Below are 27,195 nucleotides of genomic sequence, written 5' to 3' on the forward strand. Positions count from 1 at the left end.
GTTTCACCTTGAAAATGGATCACAAGTTTTTTAATCCATTTTCTCATACTCCAAAAGTAGCGCTGCAACACATATAAATCAGAATTATTTGATTTTGAATATTTTAAAAAAACCTTTTTTAACTCACAAACATACTTTGGTCATAGAGAAATGGCCCTAGTCCCAACACAAATTTCATATTCATTATAGTTTAGGTTCCTAACTTTGTTACAGATTTAGATCAGATGAAATGCATTATGATATTTTTATGGGAAAAGCCAAACTGTATACAAATAAAAAGATGACAACTTCAACATAGGTTATTTTATCTAATTAAACTCATCAACAAATGATGCTTCTGAATTAAGTTACTATTCTCTTTACTGTGTGATGTTTTCTGTTTTGTTTTCAGTACCTACAGAGGTGCTTAAAATAAAAGCGGTTTCCAGATTAGGTTTAAGGTAGATTTGTGTAATTCAGTCCTCAGTAGTGATTTGATAAATTGATTCCATAAAATTGATATTTCAACATTTCAAAGTCAGAGAAATCTTAATGAAAGAGAAGAGTCTCATATTTATTTTTTCTCTCTCTAGATGACTGCATCTTTTTTCTATATGTAGCCTTACCTGGGGTCAGTAGCAATCCATGCATATTATTTATTATGTTTCTTGGTTGCTCTTTTCCATTGGAAATTGTCATATTAAGTGAGCCTATAGTTCATTTTGCTTCTTGGTTGTTCTTTTCCATTGGAAATAGTCATATTAAAAAGACTTGGAGGTTGGTTTTTATTTATACAACCAGGGCACTAAAGTACTAAAGTACTGTTTTGGGTACTAACGTACTGTTACATGTGCCAAAAAAAGATAAACTTAATATCTAATAATCATAGAAGAGTCTTCCTAGCTAACTTAGATCCATGGGGGGCAGAGTGATACAACATTTACCCATGCACTCTTCCTGGTTCTCATTAAGAGTCCTGGTCTTTCTTTGAGCTTCATTTCCTCCTCGTCAAATTCAAGCCAAATCTTCCTCTTCTGCAATGAAAGGGAAGAAAGAGAGAGAGAGAGAGAGAGAGAAAGAAAGAAAGAAAGAAAGAAAGAAAGAAAGAAAGAAAATCCTAATGACCCCATCCCCTAGTGGGGGTTCACTTTGCCTTTGGGTCAGGATGCTGAATCCCTGAAAGTTCTGGCCATGCATACTGCAGAAAGTTTAAGCCTAGAGCAAGTGGCTCTCAGTCACAGCTGGGGACCAGAGTTATTTGTGGAATATTGTGGTTCAGCTTACTGAACAGAATCTATGGCAGATAAATCTTAGATATCTGTGTTAGAGAAATAAAATATTTATATGACCGGAATCAAAGGAACAGAATCAAAGTTTAAAATTGTTTTCATAAATCGAAGTTAGGATGTGGTCACTTTAAGAATCAAGTAGAAAGTTTTTCAAAGGTCAGTAATGTGGTTGAAGCAATAATAAAATCTTTCCACTGATGTGTGCTAACACCTCCCTGTTGTCCTTTAAGTCCTTTCTATGCCTCTCTAATTCCTTATTGGCTCATTTCCCAGAAACTTGGAAGATATATCCATTTTCTTTTCTTTCATTCTTTTCCTCCCCCAAATCAACTGGCTTTTTGAATCAGAATGCAAGAAATAGAAATTATTCTGTAACTATTCTCAATTCCATTTTCCGGTGATAAATTAATTCCCATTATTCTAAGTCCGTATGTAGTCCTGTCCCAAAGCTTTCCACCTGCATGTTATTGTTCTGTTTCCACCTTTTTGGAAACACAGCATCAAACAACATTTTTAAACATGTATTCTGTGGAAAGCTCTGTGAGGACTCTGGGATCAAGAAAAAGCAGAAGACATAGCAGCATGCATGGTGCATTTAAGGTCAGTGGGTGAGACAGTGAAAAGCAATATAAATGTAAAGTCAAATAAAACAAATGTCAAGTGAGTGACAAAGGGATATAGTCTGGGAAAGAGAAAGCTCAAACCTGGAATGATGGATGTGATTCAGATAGGCAGTGAGGTTCAGGTGAAGAGGCCACTGCCAAGCCAGGTCAGAGTCTAGAAAGCACAGGTGTTTTGGGGGGAATAAGCTGCTGAAAGGTGAAAGTTATTCATATTTCAGTAGACAGAGTTGGGAAGGAAAAACTAGTTTGGAGCCAGATAATTAAGGGCCTTGAGTACTAATGTGCAGGCTTTATCTATAGCCAAAGAGAGTCTATTAAATGTGTCTTTTTTTTCCCCCTCTCCTAGATTTTTAAAATTCAGATGGTGTTTTGGTTTTTTAAATGTGAAATACTGGCAAAATTAAACTATTACCTTTTTCTTAAAGTAAGTAAATCTCTAAAAACAGAATTCGGCTCAATGTTAATAATAAAAGAAATAGTAGTAGTAAGTCCCCTATGGTTTATTGTCTGGGGTGTATTATTGAATTGCATTCCCCAAAATGGTAACATTTCCCCCTTCCATTCTTAACTTTTAAAAAGTAAAATGAAAATAGAAGGATTATTGCCAAATATAATAGGACATCAGTGATAGTTGTATACTTAAATCACATTTAAGGTAAACTTATTCAATAATTCAATTCAATAATTGTATGAAGGATTCTCACACCACTTTTTTTTTTTTTGCTTTATTTATAGCCCTGTATATTGATGAACAATATTCAGCAACTGCGGGTCCAGCTGGAAAAAATGTTTGAATCCATGGGAGGGAAAGAGGTGGGTATATTTTTATGCCTGTATTTGCCAGATATCTACTTAGAGATCATCAGCAGCGTATCTCTTTGCTATGGAAAGTGTCAGTCAAGTTTTTTACATGAGTTAACTAAAGACAGGATATGATAATACTCTAAAACACCATTAACAACTGAAGTGATCATTAACCACAACAGAATACGGAACGTAAATGCTTTAGAAGTGTGAATGGCAGGAGGAAGATGGCCTGTAGCCTTCTGTAGTGTGTATGTGTAGATGTAGTTGTATGTACACAAATATGGACATATATGCTAATGATGGGTACAGTTCTACAAACTACAGATTTTTTTTTCACCGTGTTGCGCAATGTCAAGTTGGTATCAGACTTTATGTTCTGAGATGCGTTTTGTGGTGCTAGCAATTTTTGATGTATCAGTGGTTTATTGTTCACATCTAAAAGTCTGTCAAAATGTGCTGTGTGCTGTGTCTGTAATGTGTCGTGTCTTTGTCCAACATCTTTGACTTGCCATTCCCTGAGCAGAAGAAGGAAGGAGAAAGATTCTTTTATGAGGTTTGTGATAGTAAGCATCTTATCCTTTACCTGGCTGTTTCCCCTAAACCTAAAGACCATTGCACTTCTGATTTGTTCTCATTTGCTTGTTTGGATCAGGCAGACAGTGAAATGTTAGCTGTGCACCTGCCTCCTGCTGTTGCCACAGTTTTTCACGAACCACCACGAGCGTCCAGGGACTTGGGGACTGGAGTTGGTGCCAAGAGGGAAGGTCATGGGGTTGGCATTGTCCCACCCCACCCCCTCCCTAAAACAACCCCAAGGGCAGCTAGAATGTAGAAATATTTCTGTTTCAGATTTCAATTACCGTGTTCCTTATTGTGCTAAGTGTACAACACGTATGTGAAGCGAGGTTGGATTTCGAAGCAAAGATCCCTTTTCCTTCTAAATTTACAAGGCTGAAAATGCTTCTTTTAAGAGCGGGCTTCTTCACGTGTGATGTTGCCGTTAATCCCAAGGACCCATTTGTCCATTTCCCTCTCTTAGAGCCTCAGTCCTTTGAAACTGAACTTGCTATTTAGGGTGCTACAAACGAGAAGCACTAGGATCTGTGTGTGAAGAAGGTACAGAACTTCAAAAATGAACTTTCATGGGTTATGCTTCTGCTTCAGTGTCTGTTTATTACGGCTCCATTTCCTCACAGTGTGTTAGTGGTTTCTGCAGTGTGAGGGCATGAGCCTCATTTTTAAATTCTTTTGCTGACTTAGGTGAGCACAAACAACTGGGGATCATAGTTGGAGAGCCCCTTTTTAATTGGAGTGATGTTTTATATTCAGACTTTAAGTCCATTTTCTGTTTGAAGAGCCATGAAGAGATCAGTGATTTCTTGTGGGAAATTCTGCCTCTTACTGAATTTTAAAGACCATAAACTGTGGAAGGATAAAGTTATATTTAAAATGCCACACTTCCAGAAATTTCTCCTAATGCTACTTCTGCTTCCTTACTCTCTTCCATTGTTGGACTCTAATGTGACTAATACCCAGCTGAGCTGAGGATTAATAAGACAAAGCAAACCTGTCCTTACAGGAAGCTGTGTGGGCCACGCTGCTCACTAACCAAAAATGTTGTGGGGCAGTTTAGCTTATTCACCAAACACGAATGGCTACTTTACCTAGCATAAAATGGCCAGTTGGCAGTTATGTGGGTTTCACATGAAAAATTTAGATACAACTCTATAGCTAAATCATAGGACTCTTCTTATTGGAGAAAATAATGAAGAAAGAAATCCTGGGGTTCATGCCTTCTACCCTCATGACTCTTGCAAGGTCAGTGGCTAAATTCCTCATACATAATTTAAAGGGAAAATGCAATTCAGTGAATGAAATAATTGTCCAGTTTCTAACACTGTAATTTGTTAGGAGGCAGCAAGGACCCTAGCTCCTTTCTTTTCCTGCATTTAAATCTTATACATTCCTTCCCTTCCTCTCTCCATCATCTTTTGATGTTCTGTCTCCTTTCTACACACAGTTTCTTTTATCTTGTGTTTTCTACTTTCACCTCATCATCTGTTACTGGAAAAAGCTTTCAGCACTCCCAGTCAGCACTGGCATGGGGACTGATGGAATGTCAGGAGGAAGCAAGACCTGAACTCAAGTCTGGGTGTCACATTGAACCTCCCACGAGAAAGAACTGTGATTGACACAGATTTATGTTAGAGTTGCTCTGTGCTACACTCGACCTCCTCAGGGCACCAGAATCTCAAAATAACAATCAGTTACCTGTAGATGGCAGGATGGACTTGGGTTGCTTAACTGGGGGCTTTTATAAGGATGGAAAAGGATTTTATGGAGAATGACACAACTGACCCTTTGATATGAGAGGTTTATATGGAACTTATTGCGGGCATGCTCTGCTCGGTGGCCTTGAGAGGGAGCGCAGCGTGTCCTGACGCCGGTTCTCCTCTCACCCTGGAACTCCTTATAAAACCTTGACTGGTGGTGTTGGGGGAAGCTTCCCTGCCTCCTCCTTTTCCTTTTAGGAGTTTCTTAGCTTTTGTCCCCTACCACTTGTGCTAGGATGTGCACTTCTTGCTGCAGAAGTCTAATTAACAAATGATGAATTGCTTACGTACTTGCTCAGTATCGTTTTGGATGCCACGTGTGTCTCCGCTGGCCCCTAACAGCAGCATGGCTCGCCTGTCCCACCCCTGCCAAGTGCTCACCCCTCGCAGCCCCAGTTGCTTGATGCCATCGCTCTCTGCTGCTTGAACCTCCACTGTTGGGGTAGCTCTTCTCTCCTAATAGGATCAGCCTCTCTTCCCTCTGGAAACAAATATGTTGAAAACTTTTTTTTTTTTTTTTTTTCCCTTAAGGCGGGAAAAAACCAAACAAATAAAACAAAACTCTCTTTTTCTGGGTGAGGCTGTTTCCTGTCGGAGGCTTCCAGGCAATCCTAACCAGATTCTATTAACACCTGCATGCATGATATCCTGGACGTCATGTGGGCACACTTTTTTCTTTTCTTTTTTTTTTTTTTTTTTATCTAGCGCCCTACTTAAAAGAGTAAAACAAACCGCTAAATTTCTTTTCCTCTATTTTGACTTTCCCACACGCTTTCTTGTGTAAAAACGAGGAGCATGTTTTGACATGACAACTCTGATCACTGTAAAGAATATAAAAAAACATAATAAGTCACATGGGCCATGAAGCGAGTATAATCTTAGAAATGAGGCCTGGAGTCGTGTGTGTGTGTGTGTGTGTGTGTGTGCGCGCGTGCGTTTCTTTAATAAAGCATCTCATGTGATTTTTCATGTGTATATTGTTTTGGGACACATTAACTAAACCAGATGAAGTAGCCAAGCCCCGGTATTGTGCTGGAAGTTAAATTATGTGCCCCACAATCGCCCTGCTTCATTATCAGTCTTTTTAAGACATAGTAATGGCAAAAATATTGTTGGGATGCCAGGTAGTAATTTTCATTACTAGTGAATGATCGTTTTATCATTCTCACATAGCTCAAATACCTCAAAAGTAAAATGGATGTACTTTGGTTTACATTATTTTAATAGCTTATTAAACTCAGTATAACTTAGTATAATTGAGTGTAGAGCAACTGCAAATAAATATACAACTTGTATTCATTTTTTCTTAAAAATAATATAGCTACAGCCTATGAAAAGGACTTTTTTGCATTTCCTTGATCTGCAATCTAATTTGTATAAGTACATGAGAAAGAAAATCAGATAATCCAAAATTTAATTTCATTTCAGGAAGTCGTAGGTATTTGTTATGGAGCTCTGGAGAACTCGTAGTAATTGACTTAGAAGAATTATGACCACGCTCTGTAAGCGGAAGAGGCATTACTCCTTCACAATATTGTATTGGCACAATCATCTGAACGATAGAATTCATAATTGTCCATAACCCTGCTAACTTCCTGACAGTATTTCAAATGCTAGAAGTTAGTCATCATTAAGACATTTAGGGGTAATAAGGGCATTTGTTCACTTACCTAAATTCTCTTAATTCTGTTGGCCACAAAGCAAACTAATTAGGCACAGTGGCAATATTATTTTCATTGCTGTGTCTCAAAAACATAATGAATTTCTTGATGCATTTCACCATGGTAGACTTTGCTGAACAGTGCCATGGAATCTGGAACATAACACCACCTATCCTAAACATGTGTATATTTTCATGAGCAATTTAACTACACTTTTGTTTCAAAAAAGCATTGTCTATATGCTTTTTCATTTTTTTAATGTTGAATTTGAAGAGTTAGAAACTGCATCTGACGGAAAAGTGTATGCATGTAGCTGATTGAAATTCACTGTAAAACCTGTTAGCTGTAAGGACTTCGTCTTCAGCTAAGCAAATCCCCACTGGAGAGGACAGAAATGAACACCCATCATATTTTTCTGAGCATTATCCTTTTAACTTTATACTTGCTGGCAACAGGGGGGTTGAAAGAGCACTGTTTTAAAGGAAATAATACTTTACGCTGATAGTTCTTGAACTTCAGTATACATCAGAACTGCCTGGGTTACTGATTAAAACACACATTGCTGAGTTCCATCCCTGGACTTTTTGATTCTGTAGGTTGGGCGGGGCCTGATTATGTACTTTCCTAACAAATTCCCAGCTGATGCTGTTCTACTGCTCAGAGAATTACTTCTCTTTGTTTTCAGAACAGCTATCCAATAATTAGGAAATGGCTCTGAGTGCCCCTTTGCCTAATATGAGCAACATATTTGACTGATCTACTTAATGCTTTGAATCTTGAGGACACAAATGATACCATATGTTTGAATTGGCCTTGAGACAGCATGCAGTCATACAGGCAAATATCCTGTTGTATTAGGGCATGCAGTAATCCATAAGTATAGGTGACCAATTAGTAGTGATAAATTAATATTCAGAATTTTTCTTTAACATTTTAGACTTTATGCTTACATTTCACACATAATCTTATCAAAAGGTGGTGACATTGTATGGAGGCTAAGCTTTATGTTCAAGTTTCTGATCTGTCTCACCTTTTCTTCTTAATGTAAATAGTGATATGACTCACTAGTTAATACATTAATGAGAATCTACTATTTTCATCTTTTCCAGCAATTACAAAGCAAATTACAACATATGCATCAGATGTCTTAGATAAGAAAATAGACAATGTAAACTAGTTGTAGCTCCCTTTTAGATCTCAAATTGTTTCCTAAAACAGTTTGCAAAGTTTTTTTTTTTCCTATTTTATAGAAGAATCTGTTGTTGCCAGTTATATTTACCGAATCTATAGGGCAGCAGGAGTTGAGATGGGAGTTTATTAATGGAGTCAGAACAATTAAAGTAATAAAGTTTGGGAGTTGGAGACCCCCTCACCTCCCCCCACCGCCCCCCAGCCCAACACTTTCTAAATTTAAAAATACCTTTTAAATGAAAGTTGTAACTGTTATATCTCGCCCTGCAACAATTCGAAAACTAAACTGAAACCTCTAACCTCTTAATGTGTACACAGAGTGCAAAGGTGGGCTGTCCTCTGGCTGAATTCAGTAAGAGCGAGCAGCTATTTTTAGATTTATGATGGCAGATAACAAGGAGAAGTGAGCGTTTGAGGCTGTGGCCTTTCATTCCAGCAGCATTCAGCTCTTGCGGGGTTTCTCTCTCCTCAGAGTCATCTCTACAATTATGGTTAACAAATCGGACTTAATAGAAAATTAAAAGAATAATGAGGGCCAGAAGGGCAAATCACATAGAGGTGATTAATAAATATGATTAAGAATGTAGTGCCTCTACCATGGAAAGTTCAGCTAGGTGCTACGCTTGTGAAATTAAGGCAAGGCGCTATCTAGGACGTTTCTGGAAGAGTTTCTGGGCGAGTGACCCAGGTCACGATGAAGTACAGATTGAAGCAGGTGCTTCTGGTCACCCTCATTCCCCAGAGCATTCCCGGGAGAGCACAGGGTCACTCTTGTGCCATCGGGCCTCTTTTGAAACTCGCCTGTCTCTGAACCTTAATAAAATTTGAAAGAGAATTCAAGCCACAGGCAGGAGGGAAGGAAAAAAAAAATTTTAACTGCCATTTTCTATAATAGGCCTATTTTATTGTCTTGTGATGCTCTTCTACTGTGATTGTCTGCCTTCACAAACCATTGATCCATGCAAACGAGACAAGCTCACCTCCCTAACCCAGCCAGTTCCCGTTCTCTTCTCGTGGTTGCTTGGGGGACCCTCTGGCACCTCATGCAAATGGCTGAGGGAATTGTGCCCCTACTGATTAATGCTCAACAGGTACTCAGTCCAGTTCACTGAACAGACCACATTCACATCACCTAACAGCAGATGGACACAGTAATCCGGACAGCAGAACAGGGAAGCCAGAGCGACAGGGTATAAAGGCGGCTTTTAACAGAATAATTCCTGAACATCAGTTCTGTGTCTTGTTTCTTCTACCCCTGACTGAATCCTACTCTGTCTGGTTTCATGGTTAGTCAGCCAATAGATGGAGCTAAAAAGCCCAAAGTTCCTTCTCCGTCCAGTTATTATACTTATTTTTTTAAAATGAGGGTTTTCAGGAGAGACTGCCTTTAAAAAAAAAAAAAAATGGCTTCTTAGTCTTCTGCTTCTCAATCCTCATGTGTCCCCAGATACGTCAGAGAGCATGGCACGTTGCCTCAGTTTTCCCGCTTGTAAAAACGAGCTGGGGTGGTACTGTATGGTTTCTGAAATTCATTCTAATTCTAAAATTCTGCGGTTGTAAGGACAATCTTGTTAGCAATCCAAAGAGTTGAGGCATAGTCTATAGGTAAGACAGAAAAAAAAAAAAAAACTTCCAGTTAAGAGAAACTAATGTCATGTTACTCACACAAGGTTTGAAGGTATCATTTTTTCCCATGTACAGAGAAAAAGGAAAGGCATTTTTTCCCCCTTCAATTGTCTAGGCTGAAGAACCTACCTTAACATATCTCAAAGGCATTTAGTTGATTTGAAGCTCTGTGACAGTTGGATTTACCGCATACTCGCTTTAATTAGGATGAGAGACAGCTACTGACATTCAACTTTTGAAACCAGAAGTTAGAAGCATTAATTTATATAACTGATACTCTACCACAACAGTTCATGCAAACCTGAATGGCATAAAGAAAATGTCAGAGTCTGTTTCTTAAAATGGTCTTATTTTGTAAGTTGTTGGGGGAGAGTCTCTTCTAGGAGGAATCAAAAAGGAAAAAAAAAAAAAAGAAAAGAAAAAAAGACCCCAGGGTAGCATGGGTGGAGCTAGGACACATTTTTTTTTTTTTTTTTTTTTTTTTAATACAGAAGACCACGTACGTTTTTAAATTTCAGACAATGTACCATAGGCCCCATGCTGAATGCCATACCTCTACAAAGTGATTTAGGACATTCCAAGGAGAGCAATTTCCTGCTGGATTCACTAGGGAATGTTCAGTGATTCCTCAATCATATATTGTAAGTTGAGCTGACCATTTTAGGATGGATAAAGTCTGATCACATAGAAGTGTTGGAGAGAAGTTATATTAAAAAAAAAAAAAAGCACACCCCAGATAAGATTATAATAAATTGTTTGAAGCACTTCCTTTGTTGAAAGCCAACTGGTGAGGTAGCAGGGTTACCCTTCATTAAAACAACTCTAGGTATAGTTAGGAGGATAGAATAAAAAAGGAAACAAGAACACAATTTTGAGATAATTGCATTATAATCTAGATGAGAAAAAAATTCTGCATCAGAAATTGAAGAGGAGAGGACAGATAAAGTATTTCATAGATATCATCATATTTGGTATCCAAATGAATGTGGAAGGTAGAAGGCAAAGAGGAATCAAAGATGATTTTCAGATTTCTGCCTTAAATAACTGTATGCTATCGATCAAGTCAGAGACATAAGTTAAGGATGGACAGGTAATAAGTTCACTTTTTGATATGTTGACATTTAGGTCATCCATGTAGAAAAGGTGGATAGGCATGGGAGAATATAGACATGATGCTCAGACCCCTGTTAAAGCTGTAGATATAGATTCAGGGGGTGCTAACACAGGGGTGGGAGTTAAAAGACATAGGCATGGGTATGATTGCTCAAGAAGAGAGCATAGAGTAAAAAAAAAAGAGTAAGTGAGGAAGGGAAAATATTGATATCTAAGGAGTACAGAGAAGAATGAAAGTCAGAGACAAATGATAGGCAGAAAATAGAGCTAGGAGAAGGTAGTCTCTACAGAAACAAGGAATACAAAGCTTGAGAAAGCAAAAGTGAATGCAGCACGAATGGGCTGAATAAAGTCACTGGAAATCACAATTAAGAGATCACTGGTGATCTATATGTGAAAATTTCAGTGTTGTACTCAGTAGAAACTATACTAGCATAGTTAAATATTTAAGAAATAAGGAGACTGAACAATTTGGTCAAGAGAAGAAAAAAATTACTAATAAGATGTTGATGAGAAGAGAGTACAAAATAAGTTGGGGTTTTATTTTTTAAATTGTTCTTTTTTTTTTTTTTTTACTTTAACAAAATACTGTTTGAGCACACTTAACAGGTTGTGGTCATAGAGGTAAAGATAGAGGGATGGAAAATAGAAGGGGATATTTGATGGGATAAAATCCAACAGGAAGAACCAAGAGCTCAAGTTGAACAGTGTTTTCCTTGGAAATGAGACTTTCTTTTTCATAGAAAGAGTTATGAAATTTGCATTTATTAAAGGATTTTTCTGCAAAAATCTTCAGAGTGGAAAATCCATCAGTCTGATGATCCAATTTTAGACCCTGTGTAGATGAGGCTCAGGGAGTAATTAGTCTCCCTGCTCTGTACTGGTTTCGGGAAGCAAATAAGGTAACTCCAACACTGATGAGCTGAACAGGAGGGAAAATAACCTAGTAAACTGTAAACAACAGAAAGGAAATGAGATAGCAATGAAAAATGGAGAAAAGGAATCAAATTCACACAAAATATCTTCCTTCCCACAAAGATTTTATTTTTCAAGAGTTTGTGTTGAGCTTTCAAAAGAGTTTAAATGCCTCTTTCCAACTGACTAGTTACATCTCTAGCAAGAGTTTGATGGTTGGATATACAGTTGCTATTTTAAGAGGGTGAAACATTTACTCCCTTTACGTCCCTTAGGGAGAGACTTCATGCTGGTAAAAAATGAACAAACAAAACATGCAGAGTGGATATGATAATAATATTTTTAGAACCAGCTGAGTATCAAGACATAATCTGACTTGGTCTGACAATGAGACAAAAATTTGATATCAGGACTGAGTTTGTAACTCCAGAATATATGGTTGCTAAGGAATGAAACATTTCAAACACAAAAGTATTCTATTAATAGTCAATGCAAATTATGACTCCAAGAAGGAGCACTCTGGATATCAGGATTTCCGTTGAGGGAAAATTTTCATGCTTCTTTCGGCCCTCACCTACTTCCTCAAATATTTGGTGAATGCCTGGGCATCCTGGGACGGACACCCAGGATGGACAGTTAAGGAAGATAGATTTCAGTGGAAGAGATTAATCAGAGAACAATTAAAAGAGAGTCGTATAAAACATTGTAGTCGACAGCACAGTTGGTGCAGAAGTTAGAGCTCCTAACTGCGTGGGGCCAGAAACACGGGGAGGAGGGAGAATTGAGGTGATAGGTAAATTGTCTTTTAAAGGAAAAAAAGTAGGTCTTAAGGAAAAAGAACTTAAAAGATAACTTGCATGCTGGCTATCTCTTCCAGACAAGTAATTTTTATTATCACAGCTCAGTGGTGTTACCTGCATGTTACCAGCCTTGATTTTGGGATTCTAAAACCCTTCATGGAAAGTGGTTAAGATCTGTTTTGAAAGCTTTACTGTAAATTCACATTTTAACTTCGTATTCTTAAATTTTCAATGTGGAGCCATTTATTGTTTATTTTTTGCCAGGGAAGTTGTTTAGGTACACATGGTAATTCAGTTTCTCATTAGAATAAATTTAATAACTGTTACTTTTGTTTTGTTTTTACTTTTTAAAAATTGTTTATGCACCACACCCAGTGCTCCATGCAATATGTGCCCTCCTTAATACCCACCACCAGGCTCACCCAACCCCCACCCCCCCTTCCAAAACCCTCAGTTTTTCTCAGAGTTCACAGTCTCTCATGTTTCATCTCCCCCTCCGATTTCCCCTGACTCACTTCTCCTCTCCATCTCCCCATGCCCTCCGTGTTATTCTTTATACTCCACAAGTAAGTGAAACCATATGATAATTGACTCTCTCTGCTTATTTCACTCAGCATAATCTCCTCCAGTCCCATCCAGGTTGATAAAAAATTTGGGTATTCATCCTTTCTGATCTCTATCACCACACTCTGATATATATACATATATAATACATACTACTCCATTGTAAACATGGACCATATCTTCTTTATCCATTTGTCTGTTGAAGACCATTTTGGCTCTTTCCATAGTTTGGTGACTGTGGCCTTTGCTGCCATGAACATTGGGGTACAAATGGCCTTTATTTTCACTACATCTGTATCTTTGGGGTAAATACTCTGTAGTCAATGGCAGGGTCATATGGTAGCTCTATTTTTAATTTCTTAAGGAATCTCCACACTATTTTCCAAAGTAGCTGCACCAACTTGCATTCCCACCAACAGTGTAAGAGGGTTCCCCTTTCTTCACATCCTCTCCAACACTTGTTGTTTACTGTCTTTTGATTTTGGCAATTCTGACTGGTGTAATGTGGTACCTCAATGTGGTTTTAATTTGAATCTCCCTGATGGCTAATGATGATGAACATTTTTTCATGTGTCTGTTAGCCACTTGTATGTCTTCTTTGCAGAAGTGTCTGTTCATGTCTTCTGCCCATTTTTTGATGTGATAATCTGTGGAGTGTTATCAGCCCTTTTTCTGTACTGTCATTTGCAAATATCATCTCCCATTCCATGGGTTGCCTCTTTGTTTCCTTTGCTGTGCAAAAGCTTTTGATCTTGATGAAGTTCCAAAAGTTCATTTTCACTTTTGTTTCCTTTGCCTTTGGAGAGATGTGTCTTGAAAGAAGTTGCTGCAGCCAAAGTCAAAGAGATTACTGCCTATGTTCTCCTCTAAGATTTTGATAGATTCCTGCCTCATGTTGAGATCTTTTATCCATTTTGAGCTTATCTTTACGTATGGTGTAAGAGAATGGTCGAGTTTTGTTCTTCTATATGTAGCTGTCCAATTTTCTCTTTATTGAAGAGACTCTCTTTTTTCCCACTGTATATTTTTTCCTGCTTTGTCGAGGATTAGTTGACCATAAAGTTGTCAGTCCATATCTGGGCTCTCTACTCTGTTCCACTGGTCTACGTGTCTGTTTTTGTGTCAGTACCATGCTGTCTTGGTGATCACAGCTTTGTAGTAAAGCTTGAAATCAGGCAACACGGTGCCTCCAGTTTTGTTTTTCTTTCTCAACATTTCCTTAGCAATTGGGGGGTCTCTTTTAGTTCCATACAGATTTTAGGATTGTTTGTTCCAGCTCTTTGAAAAATATTGGTGAAATTTTAATCGGGATGGCATTGAAAGTATAGATTGTTCTAGGCAGTGTAGACATTTTAACAATGTTTATTCTTCCAATTCATAAGCATGGAATGCTCTTCCATCTTTTTTGGGTCTTCTTCAATTTCTTTCATGAGTGTTCTGTAGTTCCTTGAGTACAGATCTTTTACCTCTTTGGTTAGGTTTTTTCCCGGGTATCTTATGGTTCTTGGTGCTATATTAAATGGAATTGATTCTCTAATTTCCCTTTCTGGGAAGCATTAATCATGTTTAATGCATGCTTTTGATGACTACTTCAATCTCATTACTAGATATTTGTCCATTCAGATTGTCAGTTTCTTCCTGATTCAATTTTGGAAGTTTATAGGTTTCCAGAAATGCATCCATTTTTTTTTTTTTGAGGTTGCTTAACTTATTGACATATAACTGTTGATAATAATTTCTGATGATTGTTTCTATTTCCTTAGCATTAGTCATAATCTCTCCCTTTTCATTCATAATTTTATTAATTTGGATCCTCTCTCTTTTCTTTTGGATTAGTTTGGCCAGTGGTTTATCAATCTGATTGATTCTTTCAAAAACCAACTTCTAGTTTCATTGATGTGTTCTACTATATCTCTAGTTTCTAACTCATGGATCTCTGCTCTAATCTTGAGTATCCCCCTTCTTGTGTGTGGGGTTGGCTTAATTTGTTATTGACTTTCTAGTTCTTTAAGGTGTAAAGAGAGCTGGTGTATTTTGGACTTTTCAATTTTTTTGAGGGAGGCTTGGATGGCTATGTATTTTCCCCTTAGGACTGCCTTTGCCATATCCCATAGGTTTTGGACTGATGAGTCTTCATTCTCATTGGTTTCCATGAATTGTTTAAGTTCTTCTTTGATTTCTTGGTTGACCCAAACATTCTTAAGCGGGGTGTTCTTTAGCTTCCAAGTGTTTGAATTACTTCCAAACTTTTTATTGTGGCTGAGTTCCAGTTTCAAAGCATTCTGGTCTGAGAATATGCAGGGAATAATCTCAATCTTTTGGTATTGGAGCTGTGGTTTGTGACCCAGTATGTGGTCTATTCAGGAGAAAGTTCCATGTATGCTCAAGAAGAATGAGTATTCTGCTGTTTTAGGATGGAATGTTCTGTATATATCTATAAGGTCCATCTGGTCCAATGTGTCATTCAATGTTCCATTTTAATTATTGATTTTCTGCTTGGATGATCTATTACTGATAGTGGTGTGTTAAAATCCCCTACTATTAATGTATTCATATCAATCAGACTCCTTATCTTGATTAACAGTTGGCTTATGCAGTTGGCTGCTCCCATATTGGGAGCATAAATATTTATAATTGTTAGATCTTCTTGGTGGATAGACTCTTTAAGAATGATGTAGTGTCCTTCCTTATTTCTGACTATAGTCTTTAATTTGAAATTTAATTTATCTGATATGAGAATCACTACCCCAGCTTTCTTTTGAGGCCTGTTGGCATGAAAGATACTTCATTCTTTACTTTCAGTCTGGATGTATCTTTAGGTTCCAAATAGTTCTTTTGTAGACAGCATATGGATGGGTCCTATCTTTTCATTCAGTATGCAATCCTGTATCATTTTATGGGAGCATTTAGGCCATTCACATTGAGAGTGACTATTGGAAAATATGTTTTTATTGACATCATGTTGCCTGTGAAGCCCTTGTTTCTATAGTTTGTCTCCATAGATTACTGTTCTATGTCACTCTTGCCTTCTTTCTTCTTTTATAAACCAACTCCCCCCCTTAATATTTCTTGTAGTGACAGTTTGGTGGTCACATTCTCTTTTAAGCCTGGCTGGTCTTGGAGATCTTTATTTCTCCATCCATTTTGAATGTCAGCCTTGCAGGATAAAGTATTCTTTGCTGCATGTTCTTCTCATTTAGTGTCCTGAATATGTTTTGCCGCCCTTTCTGTCTTGCCAGGTTTCTGTGGACAGTAAATAACTGTTACTTTGAATGCTTGGTTTCTTTGTTGTTGTTGTTGTTGTTTTCATGTTTGTGTGTGTGTGTGTGTGTGTGTGTGTGCTTTTAATAACTAAACAACACTACAAAAATGCAAGTTAATTTTGTTATTTGATACCATATTACAGTTAGAACCTAGCTAAGTTTTAAATCTTGGAGGAAATAAAAATCAGGTAGTCTTTTACCTTTTCAAAGTAGCCAATAATTTCTAAAACAAGCTGTGGGTAATTTAGGTAATAAAGCCTGACAGCCCAAGTTATTATTCTTCACAAACTTTAGGAAGTTTGTAGTAGCAAGGAAAATTTTTCCAATACAGGTACATAAAGAAATGCAGAATTCAAAAATTGGTTACTTTTCTGCCTAAAGAGATTATTTTATAACTAGATGAGTATGTTATTTATAACAGTTATTATTACAAAAGACCTTCAATTTAGCTTCATAATACTGAATACTGTTTCAGTGGTTTAATGGTATGATTTGGATCAGATAAACATCAAGTACTTAACTAAAACTTTCCTTTTTTTTTTGGACTGGGTTACATGACAGAGGTGTTTGTCTCCACCCACTTAGAAACTTAAGCTTCTCTTAGGAAATGGAAACTGTCATCCAATATTGAAATTGCTATAGATTTGACAGTTTCAGATTTTCAAGCAACGGCCAATTATTTGATAAGAAATTTCCATTCACAAAATACCAAAGTGGACTAAAATAATTTATGGGAAAATAGCATAATCTCATCCAACTGACCTACCTCTTTTTTGTGTTTATGACTTTAAAGTCATTATCTTAACAAGTGAAAAAACCATCAATATATATCAAACTAATAGGAAAACTAAGCACACATTTTTAAATAAGAAGTAACCCCATTTCCTAAAGAAAACTCTACTCTCATAGCCATTTCCTTGGAGACGGCAGATGTGTTAGTGGGGAACTACCATCTGTCACCCCAAGTGGCTTACCAAAGAGTGGGGAGCCTAAAGAAAATGATGGAAGGACTTCTCTCTCATTCTTATTCCCTCACAATCTTACCCAAATGAAATCAGGTTAAAATTGCTATTAGGTCAATGGCAAGACAATAAAATAAAATAAAAATAAAAACCCAGGCTGCATGGTTCCCTAGGATTAGGAGAGGAAATCCACAAATGTCTTCCTGGTTGAAGTTCGAGGAGTTAAGTTTTATTAGGCTATTTGTGTTTTAAATGCCTGTAAATGTCTTTTTAAAGTACATACCTTCTAATTGTCTTCCTGAATCACTGCCTTACAACCAGTTATAGCTTAATGGAACTCTCAGAAAGTATGAGACTCAAGGATATTCCAATTTTCCAACTCCTAGAGAAATTAATATTTGTTATACTGGCTTGTGTGCATTGGTAAGTGCTGAGACCCTGTCTATTGACAGGGACAGAAAAAGATAAAGTCCAGAAGAATCACATCAGCTCTATAAGGGCAGAGAAACTAACCAATGTGGAAACCACCTGATTTTGAGTCAAAGCTGACATCAAGGATTGGTCTGATATAATCAACAGTTAGATGCCAAATGGAGTTTTTTATTTCCATTCAAGTGTTTTTACTTGTGTTAATACAAGCTTGTTGAGATATATAAATATTACTTCTTCCTAACATTTTCTTAGTACTAGAAAACACTCCTGGAGGATTACAGTACTTAATGACCAGTGTATACTGGGACATTAATTGGTCCTAGGCTTGCTCCCAGGAGTTTAAATTGCTATTGGGTCCTGCATTTTTACTGTCCTTCTTAGGTTCTCCTGTTTATACTAAGTCCTCCTTTAATTTGTTCTACTCCCAAAAATTGGCTTTATCCTATCCCTACTTTTCAATAGTAGATCAGCTTATATAAGAATTATATATATTTTCCTTAGCAGGAAAATAATTTCTAAAGATTCAAAGGAAGGATGACTTAAATTTCAAAGAATATTCTAGATTGTTTTACATAAATTCCTATCAACTTGAGACAATGCGTCTCTTACAAGTCATTCTTTTTTTTGACAACTAGTTTGCAAAAACACACTTAATGAACGGAATAAGTTTCTAAAGTACTAGTAGAGTTTTGGTTGATCCTGAACTTTAATTACAAAAAAAATTCTGTCAGTTAATAGACTGATGTATTTGTTTATGTTTATGCATAGTACAGGTTTTTTTTGTAATCATTAACATTATTTTAAGAACTAAAACCAAGTAAAAAGAATAGGTGCCTTTTAAAAATTTGCATTGGAAAAATAAGCTTCAGATATGTTATCTTGATTTCATTATTTTTTTCTTTTGACCCTAAATTTGCTCAAAAGTTTAACTTCAAACTATAAATATTTGAATTCTTAAAGAAAAATGAAAACAAAATGAGAAACACTGGATCTTGAATTCTGAACTGCAAATTGGCATTGAGGAAGAAAAGTCAGGCCTATCACCTCAGAGAAACATTAGAGGACTTGGATTATTTATTTTTTCTATTCTTTTAATTTCATAGTTACACAGGATAATTAGACAACTATGAAGTTGTCTTCATAGTTGAAGGCATATATAAAAATGCCTTAAAATAAGCTACAATGGAATACTCAAAAATTATTTTTTCTTACTGTTTTTTAAATTTGTAATGGGCCTGTGTATTTACAGGGATATTAAGGATTGAAATACATTTTGAAGCAACATGTGTATTTGACTAATGTATTATATGATATATTTTCAAAGTTATGAAATCACTGTGTTCCAGAGATTATCTTGCCATGCCTTGCATCCCATTGCTGTAACCAACAAAGGCTTTGTTATGTAGTTCTTATTTCTAAGCATGCCATGCATTCGATCAATTTTTTTTCATATATATCAAGAATTTCCTAATTTTTTCACTTGAATTCAAAGATCGAAAAAGGAACGGAAAGAAGGTATATATGTTCTGTTGTTTGAAGTTTGCCTTGTAACAAGCAAAACACTTGTAGGAGAAACAAAAGCATGCTTTCTCAGAACTCCAGATTAATACTGTTTATGGTCTCTCTGCAGCTAGATCCTGAAGCTAGTACTATTCTGAAAGAACTTCAGGTTAAACTCAGTGGGGTTCTGGATGAGCTAAGCATCACTTATGGTGAAAGGTAAGTTGACCTGAGTAGTTACTAACCAACTGTGTTCGGTTACAGCTAATAGTAATCATGCTTTCAATGCTGTTTCTCTCCTTTGGCGGGTAAATCCATTTAACTTCAAGAATCTATCCAGGCATTAGCTCATCTGACCAATCTTTCACAACTGCACAATAACCTGATGTCTTGCTACATGTTCCCCAGAACTCGGTGTAATCCTTCAGTTGGGTAGCACATACAACACTATGCTTCAAATTCTGGTTTACTTGCCTGTCTCCCTGACTTTACTGGTATACTTCTTAAGGGCAAAAACCATGAGCCTCATTCCTACATGAAATTCTAGTATTTAGAGCTTAGCAATTGGCTGTTGAAAGAAAGGGAGGGAGGGAAAAAGGCACAGAGAAAACCTTTACATACAAAAGAAGACTGACCTGCCTTTAAGCCATTTATATCAATGTAGTTGAACTTCCAAATAACTGAATCCAACCCCATAACCTAATTAAGTCAGGGTTCTAGGTTTTAGGGCTTAGGAATCTTAATGTAATTACCTCATGGGAGAGTACTGGCAAATTCTTTTTTCATTTTTTTAAAAAATTAACTTTGTTTGTCTATAGTGTGGCTCTAAGGAAGGAACAATTCATCATCTGAGATAAACTTCACTTTGGTCCTATATGAAAAGGTCATTATATCATCATCAAATGTTAGAATAGACAGAAAAGCAAATACATCTTTGGAGAGGTTTATTTCATATAGAATTTGCTTTAAATATTAGTTCAATAAATGTTGACTTATTGTGTTCAGTTCTCAAGTGACACTAGAAAAATTGCTCTAATGGTGAAGGCTAGCTATCTCTTTGAACACCACTCATCATTTATTAATGAATTTTGGAAAGATACATGCGTAATAAACATTTATTGATTAGATACGCTACATTTATATCAGAAAGACTGAAAAGAAAAAGACACTAAAAGCCTCATGTAGATTTTTTCAAATATAGCAATGATGCAAAGTAAAAAAAAAAAATCCCATACTGGCCTTTTCTTTATTATCAGGGGGATGTTCATTGTCTTTATACAGCCCACCTTCATAGGTGACGAGCCAGAGATAGCCTTATGCATTGAGTTCAGGGTGACTGCTCTGCCTTCTGTTTCATGTTTTTAGCTGAACTGGATGAGTCTGCTTACTTGGCCTAGATGTTAATAAGCAATTTGAAGGTTCTGTTTACCTGGAGGTGGAAATGTAGACATTGTCCCAGAGACATGGGAGCTCTTTGGCTCTGACTCAAGTGACACTTAGTTGATGAGGCGTTTGGTCCGCCAGTTCAGCCTTACCTCTCTTTATTGTAGTTGTGAATTAATATGTGGTTAGCAAAAGACTGTTGCCTTCAGCTGGAAAGGCAAAAATAGAGGTTATTTAGCAAAGTCAGGGAAAATAAAAAGGTGTCGGGGAGAGCAAGGGGTGTTCAGAACCTCCTGGGAAATAAGATGACTAAACAGAATAGTAATCAGAATAGAAATAGAAAAAGCATATTCAAATTACTTTCTGTAAATAGTCAAGTCATCCTTAGGAAAAAATCGTTTTTTTAAAAAGATTTTGTTTTGTTCTGTTTTGTTTAATGAAAGGGAGTTCAGGTTATAAAGGCTGAAATAGGAATTATGATTTAAAAAATTTACGCAAACTTCAGTTATGAAATAAGGAATGGTGCTCTTAGAAGGGCACTGGAGGTATTTTGCTCCTGTGAAGCCAGCCGTTTTAACCTAGATATGAAACTCCTCATTACCCTGTACTATGGCTTCATTATTTTTTAAAATATAGGAACAAATTTAATATTTTGTGAAATTAGGGCTAGGATTATTGGAATAAACAACTGACATGTCCTGCTTTTCTTATAAAAAGAATGATTATTATATATCTGTTGGTATCAATTTATTTCTCCCACAACTACCCAGATCTACATCACACACACACAGGGTGGGGAGCAAGTCTGTAATGCTCAGGGTGACCATGCTGTGAAATCAAACCGGATCATTTTAGTCTGAATCTACCCTCTTTAGAGTCTTAATTAGCAGCTTAGAGCTTTAAAATTAAGTGCATAATTAATTGTCCCAAACCTATTTTATCTGGTGTTCTTAAAACCCACAATTAAATAATCCTAGCGTGTGTTGCTGGGAGGATAATTGCACATCACAGGACAGCCAGCGCAGACCCAAACCACACATCTGAAACCTGGGTTTCTGGGTTCTTGACACACCACGGAGTACCCACTTGTGACTGAAACTAAGTGATGTCATTTCAGTGATATCTTAAAGATGTTTGTACATTTTTCAAAACTGGTGCCACTTCAGTTTTTGCTTACACTTTGGACTTTGGCTTTTGGTTTACTACATTTCTTTTAATGATGCCTTTGGTACCAGGGGCTAGCTGGGTTATATAATTCAGGAACATTTCCTAGGAATATTCCCTTTAGTATTTGGTTTCATGAGTGCTCACAAAATCCATCAATATTTACTGGTACCACTTTTATTCAAGCTGATTACTAAAGACCTCTCCAACTAAGAAGTGGATAGAAAAAAAGTATTTTGGACAAATTTACCAAAAATTGATTCACCCTGAATTAATGCTAAGATAAAATGTCATTATCTCTGATACACTGATAACCCTTCCTCTACATACATGATCTCACACACACAGAGCTGGCTTCCAGTGGGAGTTCACCTGTTGGAGGAGAACTCATTTAAACATCCTTGTAACATGACTGTCATACCTTCTGCTCAGTCTATCCTCCACCCTAATACACTGATTTGACAATCAGTGCAAAAGAAAGTAGCTATTTCAAAGGTTATTATTACTATAGTCAGCAGGATCATTGATGACCCAGTGGGAATCAAACTAGTATAGATTTTCCAACATTATGTACCTTTCTTTTCTATTGTCCCAAGTAGTTACCACCTCAGTCCTCAATAAATACACACACTACCGCTTAAATTTCTCACCTTCTCCACCATGCCCAACACTACCTTCCTCCATAACCACTGCCTGACAAAAATCCAAAGGCAGGCCTAGCCAGATCAAAGCCAAATGTTCACACATTTGGATTCCTTTGGACCTGAATCTGAAAGAGACACATAGTATTTTTAAATATTTGTAGAAGGCATGCATGCATTGATAAATATTTATATTCTTTCTATTTAATAATGGAAACACTATATAGTGAAAATTCCTAAACTTCTATATAAAATTTTAGAAATTTGTACAGTTGGATACTTGTCAAATAATATGAACTCTATAACCTTTGTGTGTGGAGAAAGGACAGACTTGATTGCAGTACTTCATAAGATGGACTCTTCCCTTCTAATTATCAACATTCTAGTGACAGAACTGTTTCCCAGGCTTTCATTTATCCCCATTCTCCTAAATGTTTTTTTTTTTTTTTCCCTGCCTGCCTGTATATCTGTTATAATTACTCCTCTTGTTGGAAATATGAAGGTGACAGACAAAATAGAGGAATGGTGGCAATGATGAGTCTCCATTATTTAACCCACTGAATCAACCAGGCACCCCGAGTCTCCATTATTTAAATTGCTTACTTTGTGCCAGTTACTTTTGCAAGGGATATAAAGGCTGAAAAAGAACACTAAAGATTACTCTTCACAGAATTATTTAGATTCTCAGAGTGGTGAGGTAATAAAAGTGGGTGGAAGGAGGAGAGTCCTTCATACATTCAGCCATTTTTTTCTTGAGCAACCTCTTTGTTCATCTTGTTCCATGGTGTGGCTATACAGCACTAAAAGAAGTAAAAAAAAAAAAAAAAAGTCCCTGCCCTCATGAAGTTTACATTCTATTTGGGCAACAGGCAATGAACAAATAAAGAATAAAGAATATGCAATGTGTCAAATAATTACTATACACACACACACACACACACACACACACACATGTATGTATGCAATTAAGAAAAAAAAAAAAGAACTGCAAGGGAATGGTGAATGATAGAAATGTCATTTCAGACTGAGTTCAAAAAGACCTCTCTAAGGACCTCACATTGGTCATATGCCTGAAATAATTGAGGTCAAGAGACCCATAAGAAATTTCATGGAGGAGGGGACATAATAGTGGCCATGAAGTAAGAATGTCCTCAGAGATTTCTAAGAACACTAAGATTTAGGATACTTTATAATGATTTGCTAGTGGATACTGGGTATGAGAGAAATTCATTAAACTTCTAAGTGGAAAGCTTTTGTAGGCATGGAGCTCACATTAGAAGTCAGGTCTGCTGATGTATTTTGGAATTACCAGTATATTGATGGTGTGAAAGCCATGAAACTAGATACAATTGCAAAAAAAAAAAAAACAAAAAACAAAAAAAAAAAAAAACCTCTATTTGATGGAGAAATGGAGTAATCCAATTATCCAGCATAGAGGGTTATAGTGTAGGGTTGCCAGATGAAATACAGGATATACACAATTAAATCTGAATATCAGATAAACGGTGGACATATTTAGTATACATATGTCTGAAACATTGCTTGGGAAATACCTGTACTAAAGAATAATTCATTATCTGAAATTCAAATTACCTGGGTATCCTGACTTTTCATTTGCTAAGTCAGGCCACCAAGTCCAGTTGTTAGAGGTCAAGTAATAGAGAAAGAAGCATAGCCAATGAGGTTAGAGGAAAGCCAAGAGGGTATGGAGTCCCAGATACCAAGTGAAGAATGTGTACCTACATGCCGAGAATCTTTCAAGACCAGTCATTTTCCCAAACAGTGCTCAGAGGAACATCTCAACTATTACTGTGAGAGATGGGGGCCGCATGAACCCCCACTCAAATTAATTCAACCCAAAGAGCATTCCTTTTATCTGCTTTATATATATGGATCCCAAGTAAGATTTCCTCCTTCAGACCAGAAGTCTGAAGACTAAGCAGCAAGGGAATTCACACCATTTGGAGCCAATCAGACTCCTCAGAGTTGAATTAAACTGACACAGACAAAGAAGTAATAGCTTGCCTTGATTTCAGAATTTATATTCCTTATTTTTAGTTTCCAGCTTATCATTGAAGAGTGTATAAAACAGATGAGTTTTGAACTAAACCAAATGAGAACAAATGGAAATGCTGCCTCAAATAAGAACAGTGCAGCAATGAATGCAGAAATTGTATTAAGACCCCTCATGGACTTCTTGGACAAAACGTAAGTCTTCCACCTGGTTTTCTCTTTAACCACTACCCTCAATTTGATTGATATGGGGTTAAGGAAAAAGTTGTTTTCCTCTACATAAGATAGTTTTAAAAAGTTTTCTACAGAAATATAATAATTCATTAAAAAGGAAAAGACTTCTAGTTCATTACCTGATGGGAAAAAAGTAGGAATGACTTCGTGCAGGAAAGGAAAAAAATGGAGAGGAAATAAATACTGGTGACCAACGAGTATGGTGTTCTGAGGGGAAGGAGCGTTAGGATTTGATGCTTCTCAGATAAGACATTGTTTTGCATCCTCTTGGACATCAAAAAAGACTGGGGTAAGTCCAGAATGTCGGATTTCATGTCGCAAACCTGAAGAAGAGAATAGCACAAATACGAGTAGAATTAATTCAGCTCAGAGACAAGTTGAGTGCCTGACTCAACCTTCAGTAATTTATTAAGTACCTGTCTTTATCAAATTTTATTCTAGGCCCTAGGTAGTGATGAAAAAGAGAGTCAAAGTCCCTGAGTGATGGAAATGATGGTCTCATAGCAGTGGAAAAGCAGACCTTTGTGACCAACTAAGACAGTGTTCTTAACCAAAAATTCTTGTTTTTTAATGCTTCCACTAAGTCCCTACTCTTAGTAGCTCTAATTTTATAAGTTTGAAATAGGGTCTAGGCACATATATTTTAAAATGTGTCCACAATTGGGAACCAATGATGTAAAACAACCAGAGACATGTTTTCTTTCTTTTTTTTTTTAAGATTTTTTAAAATTTAATTTTTTCAGAGTTCCAAAACTCATTGTTTATGCACCACACCCCGTGCTCCATGCAATCCGTGCCCTCCTTAATACCCGCCACCAGACTCACCCAACCTCCCATCCCCTCCCCTCCAAAATCCTCAGTTTGTTTCTCAGAGTCCACAGGAGACACGTTTTCTTAAAGTGATACTTAGCACCAAACTGAGGTAGAAAAGTAAAAAAAAAAAATTCAAAAACCTACCAAGGGACCAGTGTGACACATGGTAGTTTGCACATGTTAGTTACCTCATTTAATATTGTTGCAGCAAATTAATTCATACCAAAGGGACCACGATAAATAAGGATACAGTACCTTTCTTTAAAGAAAAAGACAACAAAGAATTATTAAGGAGGACATATTCTATAACTTACATTTTAATTCCATTTCCCTTTCCTTATAGTGTTTACTGCATAAGCAAGACTAATGTTCTTATGACTTTAATTTTAATATTTGGTAGACAAATTAAGTTTTCTGTTCTTTATGAGAAAATATCTCGGAGGTAGCTTAGCAGAAGGGAGGTAGGCAAGTGATGTAGAAGGAAGGACAGAAACTCAGAAAACCTTCCTCACTTCCTTAGTTTCTTGATGTATATTTTTACCATCTGATTTCCTACACAATCCGGTCATGTTTTTATTGTATTAGATGGCTCTTTTCTCTGGCCAATATGGAATCAAATCATATACCACCATTTTGTCAGGAGTGTGATAGTGAATGAAGAGCAGGACAAAATAGTGCCAATTCTCTTAAAACTCCTACTGGAAAGGGGCGCCTGGATGGCTCAGTGGGTGAAGCCACTGCCTTCAGCTCAGGTCATGATCTCAGGGTCCAGGGATTGAGCCCCGCATCGGGCTCTCTGCTCAGTGGGGAGCCTGCTTCCCCCACTCTCTCTGCCTGCCTCTGCCTACTTGTGATCTCTCTCTCTCTCTGTCAAATAAATAAATAAATAAAATCTTTAAAAACAAAACAAAACACATAAAAACCCAAAAAACTCCTACTGGAAGAATGCCTTCTGGTTTTTTGACCTCCAGCCAGCAGTTTGGAGACATGTCATTTATCATTAGCAAAACTACATATGTTTGTATATATTGTAGCCAAACATTATAGAACATACAGAAAGTTCTGACTTATCCTAATTCTGTCAACTCCTAGCTGAGAGACCTTGAATTCATTATACCATCTGTAAAATGGGGCTAATACATAAAGTCAGTGGATCTTTTTTTTTTTCAGTGTATTTAAATTATTTTAATTTCTGTTTCTATTTTATTTCTATTTCTATTTTTATTTTTCTACTTAGAATTATACATCATTACATCATCTTCTATATAACTTTTTCTAATTCATAGGAGAAAGGGACAGTATATAAAGATACAAAAAAACCTTTGAGCTTTAAAAATTTGTGAAAGATTAAAATTTTTGGAAAGAGGAGGCATAAAGAGTTGCAGAAATTCTTAGAGCTAATAAAAAATGTGTAAACTTAAAGCCATTTGTTAGGGGAGATTTTTAAAAGTCAGATATTAGTTCTGTTCTCAGGGAACCAACAAGTTAGACAGGAAAAGTAAACACAATGAGGTGTAAGTTTTAATTCCTTGTTCAGATCATTGACAGGTATTCCATTTGGTTGGGTCTTTCCAGGTGGATAGGACTTAGAGGCATGGACATGAGGGACAGGGATTTCGGGGGGAGCGAGAACACCTGGATATGGTTTTCATAAAAATCTGATCAACTATATGACAACAAATTCCTATTGCCAGCTGGTATACACAGCATTTGAAAATTGTCTGGTTGATTGGTCTGTGGTCAACCAACCTAGATAACTCTGTTTCCAAAATATAGGCTTTTCAGCTTGCCTTATGCTGTTGGTTAACTCTGACTAAATTAAGGAAGCAGTTCTCCTTAAGGAAGCTAGATCTCCTGTTCGTTCATTTAAAATGAATAATAAAGGGCTG

At 36.7% G+C, this 27,195-nt stretch overlaps 1 protein-coding gene across 1 annotated transcript in view; it reads left to right on the forward strand.

Annotated features, from left to right (window-relative positions):
* UNC13C (unc-13 homolog C) overlaps positions 1–27,195 on the forward strand; it is a 568,731-nt gene that overhangs the window by 458,287 nt on the left and 83,249 nt on the right. Inside the window, exons 25-27 of the mRNA XM_045073496.1 lie at positions 2,627–2,704; positions 19,189–19,277; positions 24,305–24,454. Coding sequence (XP_044929431.1) covers positions 2,627–2,704; positions 19,189–19,277; positions 24,305–24,454 — 317 coding nt within the window. The remainder of the gene's footprint in view (positions 1–2,626; positions 2,705–19,188; positions 19,278–24,304; positions 24,455–27,195) is intronic.

This window comes from Mustela putorius, unplaced genomic scaffold (assembly GCF_011764305.1).
Source record: "Mustela putorius furo isolate JIRA1106 unplaced genomic scaffold, ASM1176430v1.1 tig00537243_pilon_pilon_pilon, whole genome shotgun sequence".
NCBI lineage: Eukaryota > Metazoa > Chordata > Mammalia > Carnivora > Mustelidae > Mustela > Mustela putorius.